Raw genomic sequence first — 14,545 nt, 5'->3', positions numbered from 1 at the left:
AGGCACAATGCAGCAACTATTCAGTCAAAAGGACAACTGAAAAACACTTAAATGTACCTGCTATCAGTAACCCAATCTTTAACAGATTGGAAACATTAAGGCTCTCAACAGGCTAAATAGTGCAGAAAGTCAAATAAATAAAAGACAATATGTCTCACAAGTTTGTCTTTCGGAATATGCCATGTTTGAAACTCGTGAAACTTACAGAGAATTGGATTCCTTCTTTAGGTGACGTTCGATGTGAGATTACACTGTCTGGTGGTGCAAACTTTACATCACTCTTAGACTGTATAAAAGTTCCACACGGCAGACATGTTTGTTGTGGTTTGCCACCGCGCGCCTGCGCAGTGTGAAGGAAAGGGGGAGAGGGCACACTACACACAGGTCCTCTTCAGGCTGCAGGCTGCAAAGTAAGAGCCACAGGTGATGTTTTTTTGTGATCGGCAATGAAAGGCATTGATCGGCATACGCCGATCACATACTTTTTCACAGAAATCGGTCGATAATGATCGGTGGTCGATCGATCGGAGCATCCCTAATTTTAATACACATCTAGTAGGATTGAAAGGTTTTAGGGTTTTAGTAATCCCTGTGTGCAAATGTACTCAATGACAGTGGGTCCATCATAGGTGTTTGCTTTTGCTCTGATTATTAATGTAAGTGTCTGGAAGGATCCCAACATTGAAAGACCTTTTTGTTTATGCAAAGCAGGGAGAACAATATAACAATATTGGAACAATTTTGGGTCCAAGTCCCCCGTCAGCCAAAACAATCTTTTTTTTTTATTGATTTATTGAGTGATTGACAGGTTGTTGGCTAACTCATTCTGACACTCTGAGACGCTGATACCTCATGAACTCTGATAACTCACTGTTGTCCTTGCTGACTTTGTTCCAGTGATGTTGTTCAGATCCTGGTCCTGAGACAAAAGGTCTCCAGGTGTTTCTGGGTTGAGGGTCAGTGCGGACAGCCGCTGACTTGACAGCTGGTATTCCACTCAGCTCAGGAATGTGCTGGTCATTACACGCCGCTCACGGTTCACCTCTCTCACCCGAAACATGACTGGTTTGATTGTGGGTCCTGCTGAAGAGGGTCTTTGTCAGACCCTCAGGGAGCAAATAGAATCACAGACTCACCTGAAAGGGGGCAGGTTGGCTGCATACAATCTCAGCATATTTCTGCCCCACAATGTAAATAACGCTGCTCTTCATTGTGCTGCGTGTCAAACATTAGTTAACGCAGCCCCCTGTCCCAGAGACGGAGTGTATGGCTGATTCTCACCTCATGTTTTCTGTGTACAATCTGTGAAGTGTTTGTGAACTGGTAACAACAACACTGAGTTTGCTGACTCTCATTATGGAAACCTTGTTTGGATTGAATGCTTGGTTGCTCCTCTCACAATAGATCTGTGTGAACTTTATTGCCCTCCTATCAGCTTCAGATTGAAACCATTCTTTCAGCAGAGCTCTTGATTTGGTGCCAGACCACATTTTAATGAGATAAAAAAAAAGCACTTGTTTGTCTCTCAGGAACAAGAACACATCATCAGACCACATTACTCTGATTTCAAAAGAGGAGTTTATTTTTTTCCATGAGAGAGTTGTTGTTGTCAGTTTTATGATGATGACTGATTAAAAGATTTGTAAGGAAGTTTGCAGAGTTATTGGCCAGTAAATTAAAACTACTCAGCAGTCGGCACCCTTTGTTGTTTTGGATCCTATAAACTTAGATGAATAGTTATGTGATAGGAAATAACCCAGAACGACACAGTCTCTTAATTTGTCTCTGTTTGTTTTGTGAGTCAGTGGAGAATTTGCGCTCAAGAATCCAGACTGTGTTAGTTTTGTTGACAAGAACATCATTAAAATGCAAGTTTAAGGGCAGCATATTAAAGAGGGTGTATTGTGCTCATTTTCAGGCTGATAGCTTTGTGTTATGTTTGAGTAATCGTCGAATAGAAGCCAATGATTATCGAATAGTATTTTGGCTTGAAATGTCCATCCCTTGATAAAACGTTGATATATTTAATCCTGTAATAACATCCCCCAACCACTGGAAATGGGGGGGGGGGCGCTAGTGTGTTTTAAATGCTAGTTCCCACCCAACATTAAACAGAAGAAGAAGTCAGCATGGAATAGCCAATCATGTCACAGGGTAAGAGGTAGGCGGGGCTTAAAGATGTTTGGAGTGGAATGTAAACACAGCTGTAACAAGCGACAGCAACACTGAAGAAAATGCAAATCCTCCCAGCTAGGGCTGGGCGATAATTGGATAACGATAATTATCGCGATATCATTTTTCTTAATATAAATATAAAACACTTTAGATAAAAATTTGATATAAATAAACATTTAATTAAAATCCCATGCCACTTCAAATGGAGGGGGGGCGCCAATGAGCCTTAAGTGCTAGTTGCCGCCCAACATTTGACAGAAGAAGAAGAGGCATTGAACAGCCAATCATGTCGCAGGGTGTGAGAGGGGTGGGGCTTAAAGATGTTCAGAGCTGAATGTAAACACAGATGAGACGAGGGACAGCGAGTGGTTAGTCTGACACTGTGTCGACTCTGCTTTAACTACTAACTTAATACACTTCATTAAATTTACTTACAGGATGTAGGTAAAGGAAGAGCGCAGAGACAACTTCTGCTGTGCATTTCTAATATGTTTAAGGGTCACATGCAAAATCGACTTTTTAATGGTTCTCTACCTGAAATATGTGTCCCTGTCTACAAACCCCCAGAAAATGAAAACAATCCATTCTGCCCCTGTTCTGATTTCTCCACCTTTCTGTAAATGTGTGCTGAAACGAGCCGTTTCAGTTTTCAGTGTTTTTCATACGTCACAACGACATCCGGTCTGTAACAGGAAGTCAGAGCTCGGAGCTTGTTCAGCCCATAGACTGAATAAAATACAACTCAACTCCTCCTCCGTTTTTCATTCCCTGCACACATGTGTGCTAACAAGGAGCTTAGGAGGGAGGCATGCTAGTTGTAGGCTGTCTTAATAAACACAAAGGTCGGTTTTACTCCCCACGTCTGCAGATTTGAAGATCTAGTGGATGATTTTTATTTGTCATGGAAAAGTGCTAGCGCTAGTTAGCATAGCCACTTAGCTACATGTTCGTCGCTGTGTACCAAGACACATGTCGACATACTGACAAATAAAACAACAAGAAACACTAAGGATCAAATTCAGAGGGTTGAAGTAACGCGGGTCTGTGAGCAGCCATGTCTATGCAGCCAACATGTAAACATTAGATCAACGTGCTGGAGAGCCGAGGCCACATTCACTTCCTGGGGGGGCGTGGTCAGAGAGCTCATTCTCATTTAAAGGCACAGACACAGAAAACAGCCTGTTCTGAGCAGGGCTGAAAAAGAGGAGTTTACAGGCAAACCAAAATCTGATTTCAAAGTGTTTTTTTGATCAATAAACTTTAAAGACATGTTTTGGGGACCTCTTTGACCAATATATTTTGATGAAAAAGTGTATAATATGTCACGTTTAAAATGACATGTAAGAATGATTTGATATTTATTGTGAAAATTATCGCTATCGACTGATACGAAAAATTTTATGGTGATATCATCTTTTTCAATATCGCCCAGCTCTATGTGGAAATGTCTGACTGAGTAAATCTGAAAAAAATTTGAAGAAGTTTAAAATCAAAGAGGAAATGCATTGAGATCACACGACAGTAAGTGAACACTGTTAATAAAGCACAGCTTTACATCATTGGGTATAATACTACACACAGCCAAGCTTATTATGCATGAGCAACAGCTGCTAAAGCACAAAGAGAGATTATTCATGTTCTTTATGTTTTATACATTTACATTTTTAGAACTACATCTAACAAACAAAATGTCACGCAGCCTGCAGTAATCAGTCTGAAGAAGAGCTCTAAAACTGAGGTTGTATTCGCCGTGTGTTTCTGACATCTCTCCCGGGCAGTCCCATTGCTCAATCCTCAAGTCTTTCAGGAACCAGGGCGCCCTCCACCCGAGTAGAGAGCCACCTGTTGCCATGGTAATGGTATAAATGCAGGCCTGCCGCACAAGAGAGGAGAAGAGTCCGGCTTTCCATCCCTTCATTAGCATGTTAGCCCCTTAGAGCCAATGAGACAAGGCAAGGTACGGGAATACTCCAAAGGGACTGGCTGCGACAATAGCCCTCCTCCTCCTCCTCCTTCTCCACACACTCGTCCTCCCCCCTCTCGCGGGGGTAAAACCCCCTCGTAATCCTGAAGGAAATCTCCCCTCGGTTCAAACTAATTCTGCCCACAGAAGTTAGTTCAAGTCATGGCCGCTCTGTGCTGAGTGTGAGGTTGTAGTAGTTTTAGTAGTTGTTGGTAGGTGTGTGTTTTCAGGTCGTGGATCAGAGCTGGAGGTGAAAGATGCTCGGCAGCCTGTGTTGTCTTTTTCTTGTGGCTTCTCTCTGAAGTGCGTGAAGTGGAGTTTGGTGCCTGAGAAGCACACGGTCGGTCACCTGCTCTCAGTCCCACACTCTGCTCCACTATCTATTAATTTATGATCCTTTGGATTACACATTTCATCTTTGTGTCTATTTGTTCCTTCGTCCAGATGTTTGGTGAGTCTAAATCAACACTTGTTTTTTTTTCATTCCTCCACTCTTGGACTCGTGTATCTGAAGGCTGCCATACCTGATGTTTTTGTGTTTTTTCAGTGATCAAGCTGGGGACACATTGGGGGCCTTTTGTGACCCTAATACTCTGTTATTGTTTGTCTTATCATTCAATACGAGGTCAGCCATCATGTAGGTTAAGCCACGATCAGCTAGACTTAGCATTTCAAAACCAAACTAATCTTTGAGGGAAAGGCGTAAAGGAAAAATCTCCTGGAATATTCTCCGGAAGTGTTTCTATTAATTGGCTATTAGTCCGTCCTGAAGTTTGGTCAGAAGACTGAGAGTGTGATGTGTTTATTTTTGAATGTGGGCTGGTTGGTACCGGATACATTTGAAGTGATTTGGGGCTCCAAACCAATCACTCAGAAAGCAGCCTCTCCCCCTGCCCCCATTCCAGCCGACTGATTCACTTTCTAGCATATCTGTGCCGGCCCAGCTGTAGCCCTGACGATAGGCCTAATAAAACCAGCCTCATTTGCATGCCAATAGCAGGCGCCATGTGTGGCTAGCTCCTAGTGCCCCAGAAACACGGACTGTGAGGAGACAAGGAAGACTGAGCTCCATGTTGGCTTTTCTTTGTCCTCCAAACAGGCCTGAACTTTAATCCACTATTAATTTTGGGGAATTGACCCACTTTATTGAGCTTAACCAAATCTCTGTCTCAATCTGAAAATTCTCAATCTATAAAATTAGTGTTTGGTGGGAAGATCAAAAGCTTATGATTCTCACTTCAGCGGTTTGTTTTCAGGCCTCCGTCTAACGGGGAGCTTTTGTTCGGACCTCATGTCATCAGATCATTGAAGGCCTTTAGACAAGGTGACTGAGGGGGCGCGACCTTTTGGCCTCATGGCTTTGTAGGGCCAGTCATGAGCACGATGTGAACGTAAGCAAGCCAAGCTTTGTCTAAAAATTCCTCACCAGGATGGCACCAACGTCCTCCTGTTCAGTCTCACTGACGTCCAGAGAGTATTAGACTGACATGTGGAAGAACAATGTTTTTAAAGTGTTCACAGTGGAGTCAGATGAGGTGTTTATGTTTACTTCATGTTTGTCAGAAGCTGGTCAGTCAAAATGTTAACAAAAGGCAATGAAGAAGAGGTGTTAGTGTGGCCTAGAGGTTAAATTGTGCACCCAATGTACAGAGACTATGTTCACAAAGTGAACGGCCTGGGGTCAGTTTCAACATGTGGCCCTTTACTGCACACCATTCCCCACTTTCTCTCCACTGTCCTCTAAATGAACGCATGAAAGCCCCAAAATAACCTTTAAACAAAGGTACGATACGATACAGTACGGTACGGTACTGTACGGTACGGTACGATACGATACGATATGATACGATTACTGTCTGCCCAGGGAATTTAGTCTTAGACTCCAGTGCTGCAAAACGTTTAGCTGCCTCCACAGTAGTATCAACACATGACAACATTACAAAACAAATATGTAAACAGTGAAGCACATACTAATAGGTCCCAAAAACAACATTAACCAAGGCTTGTTATATTAGAAATATACAAGTGTTTATAATGTGTTACCCTCTACATCAGGCATGTCCAAAGTACGGCCCAATGGCCAATCTCAGCCCAAGGTCCCTTTAACTATGGCCCCAAGCTTCCATCTTAAAATGTGTTATTTATAGCACAGATATTAATCACATTCTGAATCATCTGTACATTTGCAGTTTCTTTCAAGCGCACAAACAAAACCATAGTCAACCCGGAAACGTCTCAAAAAGCTTCATATGGACTACTTGTCTAAAGCCAAAGCTCTGGGTATTCTGCAAGAATATAATTAGGAGGAAACACAAGAACTGTTAAAGTTGACAGGTTTTTCAAATTAATGTTTTTATCATGATGTGGAAATGTTCTTGATGAACACTAAAAGTTCAGAGTACACAAGACAAGATCAAAATTATGAAATTGGGCAGAAAAGGCAAAATTTGGTGCATAAAAATAGTTCAGAATGCAGGACAAGAGTTATTTAGTTCTTAAATTGTTGTCTGCTGGTCAGAAAAGTCTTAAAAATAACATGAAAAAGAAGTGCGATGAAATCCAGATCGTGATCCTGCCATAGAAAAATAATGATTCAGTAGTTTTCCCACGTTGCCCGACCCGAATGAAAAACATTTTCCTCCAGAAGAAGATAAAGTTTGCTAATGTTTACGTGGCTTGTGGAGAACTGAGGACTACCTAGATACTGATTTATTGAGAAAAAATGTAAAATAATTGTTATTAAATAGAGATTTCATATATGACTTTTATGATTCCTTAGACTCAGTAGGAGCCACTGGCCCTGAGGTGTTCTGACATCAAATGTGGCCCTCCTTGAAAAAAGTTTGGGCACAACTACTCTACATTAACAAATACACTTACAGGTTTACTGAATCAGCTGCTTTCAATTTTGTTCAATAATGTTAGAACACTGAAATATTTCTCCACCAATGAAGTATTGATAGAAGAGAAGTACCAGCCCACATTTAAAGGTACAGTACAGCACGACTCAGTCAGTGTCTGATCGGCTGAACAACAATCTAGAAGCTAAATAACAAATTCATAAACACGCCGACTTCACGCGGCTGTCGGGTTGTTTTCTCTACTAAAAGCACAAAGCCTGTGAAGAGTTAAAAACATCACACAGCTGCTTCACTGTTTCAACCAGGAATCTGGCTGTGCATAAACATGACAACACAATAAATAAAGAAGAAGACATAAAGTAGAGCTTTATTGGGGGTTTTTTTCAGACTGTAGATCAGGGGCGTCAAACTCATTTCAGTTCAGGGGCCACATACAGCCCAAGTTGATCTGAAGTGGGCCGGACCAGTAAAATCATAACATAATGACCTATAAGTAACAACAACTCTTAATGTTTCCCTTTGTTTTAGTGCAAAAAAGTAGAAGTAAATTCTGAAAATGTTCACATTTAATGAATTATCTTTCTACAAAAACAGCTGTTGTATTTATTGCCGTGATGAGTCTCATAGTGGGGCCAAATATTTTAATCTTAAAGCCCTGAAACCTGCTGCGAACACACAGGTTACCCATTCACCTGACACAGAGTGTAATGTTTACTCCAAAAGAACAGAGAGATTATAATAATGAAGAAGGTAAAGATGACTATTATGGACCCCCCGCAGCACAATGATTTTATGCAAACCCCAGAGGACAAATTTGAAATAGTAGTAACTTTTATTGAAAAATGGCAGTTAATGTCTTTTTTGTAGTTTTTTCACTTTGCAAAGTCATTCCGCGGGCCGGATTGGGCCGCATGTTTGACACCCCTGCTGTAGATTGTTTAAGGCTGTTCAGATCTGTATTTGAGAAAAGGAATTTTTAAAATAGATGAATTTACATATTTTAGGGACAAAAGTCTTATTGTTTGTTGACAATGATGGCAGGTGTACATCATCAAGTAATCTCTGTCAGCAACAAAACTAACAATAATGACAAATACATGAATAAATAATCGTATCATACCTTATCCTATTACAGCGGCAAACAGGGTATATATGTTATTTTTTTGAACCTTTTTATTAGACTCAACAAAACACAAAACAACCATGCAGCCTTTAGACTCAGGGGCAGATCTCATTCACAAATATAAAAAATATTAAAAAAAATTAATTAAAAAGTGTTAAGAAAACAGTCTGTAGTCTGAAAGTAAGAATAAATAGATAAATACAATTAATAAAAAAAAAAAAAAGAGTAAATACATAAATACAATTTATTTATTTATTTATGTTTCTTTAAAGTTTTCTGTATTATTCTATTATTATTCTAATGATTATTAATATTTAATTATTTTTACTTATTAACAGGGTTATTTTAAACAAAGCTTTTCACCATCAGTCAGGAAAACAAATAAATACATAAATAACTTAATATATCATTAAACAGATTAAACTAAATACAATAGAGAGATTTTCACGTCAAAGATCTGGCGGCATTGAGAGCTTCCTATCACCTTCTTCCAAGCCTGTGAGTAGTCCACAGATACACTCTGTATCAATAAACACACCAATGTTACTTTAACATGAAATATATAGTGCAGTGGAATTATTTCAGGAACCATGCATGACTGACATGAATTAACATACAGAGTCAAAGTACCCTGCAGTTCTGAGGTAATAACACCCCCCTCTGAGAAGTATGGAACTGAGTGACCAGCAGTCAGATGATGCTAGTTTAGAGGATAGAAAGGCTGTCTGGAGGGCAGACGACAGCTTGGATTGCGGGCTGGTGTGGCTGATCTGATTGTGTAAGAGATTCTCTATTGTGTTAAGCCCCCCCCTCCCCTGCATCATGCTGGGCTCGTGTCCCCCCCCTGGGACCATATGGCAAAGTCTGAGGACTAACCAGCTCACCTCAGCCACACGTGCTGTTCATATCATGAGTCCAGTGAGAGATGAGTGAAGCATTTTTACTCCAGATCCACCTCTGTGTTGTGTTCACATTATAAAAGGCTTTCTATCATATTTCATGCTCCAGACTTTGCTCCATCGTGAGCATGCTCAGTCTGACCAGCAGAGGGAGCTGTTACACTTTGCATCAGCAGACTGAAGTTCTCTCCTGTGAATTCTAACACTGATGATTCAGTCGGATCACAGCAGATTTAAAGCTTTCAAGACAACCCTCTGTAGTGATGTCATGTGCATTATCTCAATGTCTTTACTGTGAGTCCAGTTAAACTATTGATGAGCTCTTAGTGTATGTGTGTGTGTGTGTTCCTCCCCCTGCTGCCCAGGAATATGAAAATGGTGGATATTGTAACTCAGAAAATGCCCTCAGAGAATGACGTGCATGTGGCGAGAAGCTTTCTTACGAAGATTTTGCGAAGTTCCATGAGGTACGGTTTTGTGGCTTCATCGTTAAAAGTAGCACCTCTCCTCCCTTTTTTCCTCTCCTGGTGCCCATGTTCATATTAATCATCATCTAGTGATAAATGTCACCTTCATTACTCTCATAGCAGCTCTCCCTCTCCCTTGGTTACACTCTTCAGCATGTTTCCTTGATTGTACATGTGGTTTGATCCATTAGATGAATCATCTTTGTCCCATGCATGCAATTAAAGTCTCTGTGTGACGTTTGTTTGTGAGTCAAACTTAAACTGTATTAGATTAAGATATATGTTGCTTTATTCTGATATGTTGTGTTCACTTTTCCTTCCATGCAACACAGAAAGAATCGCTTTAAAGGGTATGTTTCATGTGCAAAAACTGACAACCGTGCAGAGTTTGGATCTAAACATTTTTTGACTGCTGTAGTGAATCACAGATGCCGTCTCGATTACAGATGCAGTAAAACCAAACAAATGTTTCACTTGTTTAGTGCCAGTTACACGTGGAAGCAGCACATACTGTTCTCCTGAAGTGGCTGGTCTCTAATCCAGTCTGTATTTTATGCCCTCTCTGCAGGCGGAATGAACCCATAAGCAGGCCTCACTCCTGGCACTCCACCAAGTTCAACGAAAACCAATCAGAGGCTGCCAAAACTCAGTCTCCACCCACAGCAGTCTGGCACACCAGATATGATGCGAGGTAACTCCTGAAACTTTGAGTTCTTTTCTTTAGAATCTCAGTGTGAGGTATCAAGGACTCTGAGTCTAAAGTATGTAATTATGGTCAGATGGGTTTTCCAAAATATTAAAAAACACTCAGCACAGCTATAAACCCTAGACCCTAAACCAGCCTCCATCAATCCCCCTCCAAACCTCTGAGTGTGCCCACCACAGCACACACTGTTACTACATTTACTACCTTAGAGGAAAGACACTCAATGTACAATATCACACCATGAGAAGCACTGAAATTCATTTTGGATTCATATGCACCGTCGTTTAAGAAATGTAATCACGTAGGTGTACGTAGGTTTTCTTTAAACAAAGTTATGAGGTTGCAAATTCTGAAAGCAGTCAAAATGACTGCCTTGGTAGTTTGAGTGTTAAATCAAATCATGCCATCTTTGAAACAGATTACAAAAGTGTAATGCATTTGCCCAAATAGTGGTAACATGAATTCTCAATGTTATAACTTAAACTTAATTACTCTAACAAATCTGCACCATTAGGAACTAGGGGTGTCCCGATACAACTTTTTCACTTCCGATACGATGCCGATATTGCGGCCTTGAGTTTTGGCCGATACCGATATCGATCCGATACAATATCAGCATGAATCATACGTACTTTTATTACTTATTTTGTTGTATGGAATGCTAGAAAAGGCTTGATCAAGTGATATTACTCAAACAGAGAACAATAAATAAAACACTGTTGTGTAATATCTTAAGTTAAATGATTTAGCCTCCCACTGCTAAAAAGTAAAGAGAAAAAATTCTTGATATGAAGATATTTTGATTCTTTTGATGCAAATAAAAATGCCATGGACACAATATAAGGGCTGTATTGCACTTTTACGGTTCCTGAATGCACCTCGCAGTGACAGAGGCACTGGAAAGACAGTCAGTTCACGCCTTCACGGCACTCTGAAATGCATCCGCATCTTTCAACAAGGAGTTGATCCAAACTCACTAAATGTGTCTGATGTATCACCAAACTGGATTAAATAAAGCTGCAGACACGGAGCTTTTTAAGGTGAGAGCGGCAAAAACTGCAAACGTCAAATATTAAACAGACGCCCCCCGGTTGTGTCTTTGTCACTAACGCACACCCGGGGCGTAAAAATCCTCAATGAAGATGAGACAGATGCATGGAGGTGGGGAGAGCTGGTTCATAAAGCACACCTGCTGCAGGTAGAGACCAAGCTAACACTGCTAACCCTCAGATAATAACTCAGCCTGCTCTCCAGTAATGTAAAGGATTGTTCTTACGTTCAATAGTGGGCTCACAGAGGTAGCTTGGGAAGATCCTCATGCTGTTTTTGGTGATGCTGCTTCAAATGCGCGTTGAGGTTGGTCGTATTAAACTGCCCCGGTTCTGTTCCACCACATCTGCAACGCCTTTTTCGGACTTGAACGAAAAATACTGCCACACGGCCGACATCACTCCTACTCCTAGCACACGCTGATGTTGTGATCACGTGGGCTCTGCATGCTGGATCCGGGCACTGCTGGATAAAAGTGCTGGAGCAGAGTCTGGAATGGAGTGCTTATATCAGAGTGCTTACATCGGAGATTTTAGATGCAGGCCGATATAATCCGATATCAATATCGGATCGAGACACCCCAATTAGGAACTAGGATACAAAACTTGATTAGAACTGCACAGCTTTTATTCTGCAGGCAAAAGAAAGTTTGTTGTTTGTTTTTCACACTTGTTCCTTTTCTTTTTCCTCCAGCTCTTCTTCAAACGATCTCTCTTCCGGCTGGGAGCAGACAAACCTGTGCAGAGTGTCCGACCAGTTCAGCTCTCATGGCAGCATGGACAGCCTAGAGCATGTTTCACACCCGTACCCTGCTGGTCAGTTGTCACCTGCCAAGTCCAACAACAGCATGGAGCATCTGGGAGGAGGGAAGAGAGACTCCGCCTACAGCTCCTTCTCCACCAGCTCTGGGACCCCAGACTACACCCTTTCAAAGAGCAACACGGCCTCCACAGAGAACATGCTCTATAAGTTCAGTCAGTGGGACTCAGGAGGAAAGCACAACAACGGCAGAAACGGCCAGGGCCTGATGGACGGAGCCAAACAGGACGACAGGGTGGCGTACTTTCAGATTCCAGGTGTCGGCACCGGCTGTGAGGGTCCACAGACCGAGGACTCGCCTGGATCCCGCCATTCCACTTCAAGTCGTACTAGCTGTGGACCTGTTTGGCATGTGCCTGAGAAGAAGAAGACTGCTTCCCCCTCTCCTCCACCTCCTCCTCCACCTGCTCGCAGTGACAGTTTTGCTGCAACAAAGGTACACGAAAGGGGGCTCGTTGTCGCCCACCCCGAAGGAACTGAGTCTTACATCCCTCCGAAGGCTCCCACCGAAAACCGCTCGGGCCACAAACTGTCCCCCAAAAATGACAGTGACAGCTTTTACACTTCTGAGAAATCAAATCAGTTCAACTCTAACAAGCAGTACTCTCTGTCCAGCAGTGATGTCCGGCAGGGCCAGCCCCACCACCAGAGGCACCACAGTGACAAAAGCACTTTTCATCCTCAGCCCTGGGTTACATCTGCACCCAAGCCACAGAACGTAGGTGGCTACTATAGTAGTCTGCAGGAACTGCCCACTAACGGTTCTGTTCAGCACCTTGGTCAGAACCAGAGACGTAACCCAAGCACCTCACCCACTGACCCAAACACTGACAGCAGTGGGTCCAGCCGATACTACTGCGTCACTACGTGTCAGCCCACACAGCTGAGCCTGCAGCCCCTGTCAGGAAAACCAGAGGACAGGAGGGGGGTCACAGGGGCCGACCTGACACAGACTGCAAGTGAGCGTAACTCTCTCAGCCCACAGACTGTGACTAAAGTGAAGTATCAGCTGCCCCAACCACAGCAACACTCCTCAACCTCTCACATCAAAGACAGCAATGGATACAGCAAGCACCAAGTCTCCTCTGTACCTAAAACCAGCCATGATGATCAGAGAGGACACAACACACCCCCCGCAGAGGCTCAGTTCATGAGTTATCCTCCGAGCAGACACTCGGAACAGAGAAGGTCTCTGCAAGTGCAAAACAGAGAATTACCCCAAGACATGAGACATCCAAACAACAAAATCTGCCCTCAGGTGACCCCCATGCTTCACTCTCTGTCTCTGGACGCCGCAGGCCAAGACCACAAAACAAGAGCCCCGGACTCTGAGGAGTCTCTGGAAGGCAAGCAGGTGAGACGCAGCGAGCGCTTTGCTACCACGCTGAGGAACGAAATCCAGATGAGAAGAGCCAGGCTGCAGAAGAGCATGAGTGCAGCCACACTTCCTGGCACTGAGGGTGAGACTGAAGGTGATCAGGATGTCTGGAAGTCATCTGAAAGCACCACCCCAGCCTCCACAGGGAGCCCCTTCACCAACTCCTACAAGGATAACCTGAAGGAAGCACAAGCAAGGGTGCTTAAGGCTACATCATTTAGGAGGAAAGACCTGGAGCCTGTGTTACTGGAGCATCCCACACCTGAGACTCTACCTAATTATGCATCCTCAGGACTGGCCCGTAAAGACATCCCCCCTTTGCCAACTGTGGCAGAGTCTGTGGTGAGTAAATCTGGACCTGCAGGAGGACAGGTGTCTCGCATTGGTAGCCGTAAACGCTTTCCTGCAGAGAAGAAGGTGAGGTCTTTCTCAGAACCAGACAAAATCCATGAGGTTGGAGTGAAGGAGGATCTACAGCAAAATGAAAACGCAACACCCTCACAGGACCAAGAGATGCTCTACAAAGAGCCAGCTTTCCCTAACCCCCTTCCGCCACAGAACTATACTGACATCCCCACAGAGCCCAAGACCCAAAGTCCGGGCTCCAACAGTGACACAGAAGACATAAATAGAAACCTGAAGAGCAGAGAGTACACTGAGGTGGTTCAGGGGGGTCCTCTCTCTGCACACAAGTTGTCGGTCTTAGACCAGCAAAGACTCGGCACCTTTGCTGAGTACGAGGCAAGGTGGAGTATACAGAAGAAAAACCCTGAGACCAGAGCCTCCGGGCGGTACCGGTCAGCTGATAACATCCTGGATCCTGGAGCAGAGGACAAAAACAAAACCACATGTTTCCACGAGAGATCCAGATCGTCTCCGTCAGCTGACTTCTATGGACAGGTGAGATTGACTGTGTTAGACATGACTTAAAGAAACATGGACTGGAGTTACGGCTTCTCCCAACTCTATACTTTCCTGGTTTATGAGAAAGTTCATTGTCAGAGTGTGTATACAGAGAAACAATATCAGACATTACCTTGTTAACACTGTGCTGTTTGACGAAGACCTTTTAAATCCACTTTTACATGTGCATGTGCAAATGAA

The 14,545-nt window shown here is 43.0% G+C and overlaps 1 protein-coding gene across 3 annotated transcripts in view; it reads left to right on the top strand.

Moving 5' to 3' along the window:
• The window catches only part of shroom2a (shroom family member 2a), a 65,590-nt gene that overhangs the window by 29,005 nt on the left and 22,040 nt on the right, over positions 1–14,545 (top strand). For all 3 annotated transcript variants that reach the window (XM_034677583.1, XM_034677592.1, XM_034677601.1), the window contains 2 exons: positions 10,057–10,179; positions 11,938–14,341. In XM_034677583.1, coding sequence (XP_034533474.1) covers positions 10,057–10,179; positions 11,938–14,341 — 2,527 coding nt within the window. The remainder of the gene's footprint in view (positions 1–10,056; positions 10,180–11,937; positions 14,342–14,545) is intronic.

This window comes from Notolabrus celidotus, chromosome 2 (assembly GCF_009762535.1).
Source record: "Notolabrus celidotus isolate fNotCel1 chromosome 2, fNotCel1.pri, whole genome shotgun sequence".
In the NCBI taxonomy this organism is placed as follows: Eukaryota; Metazoa; Chordata; class Actinopteri; order Labriformes; family Labridae; genus Notolabrus; species Notolabrus celidotus.
This window is presented reverse-complemented; position numbering and strand designations above follow the sequence as displayed.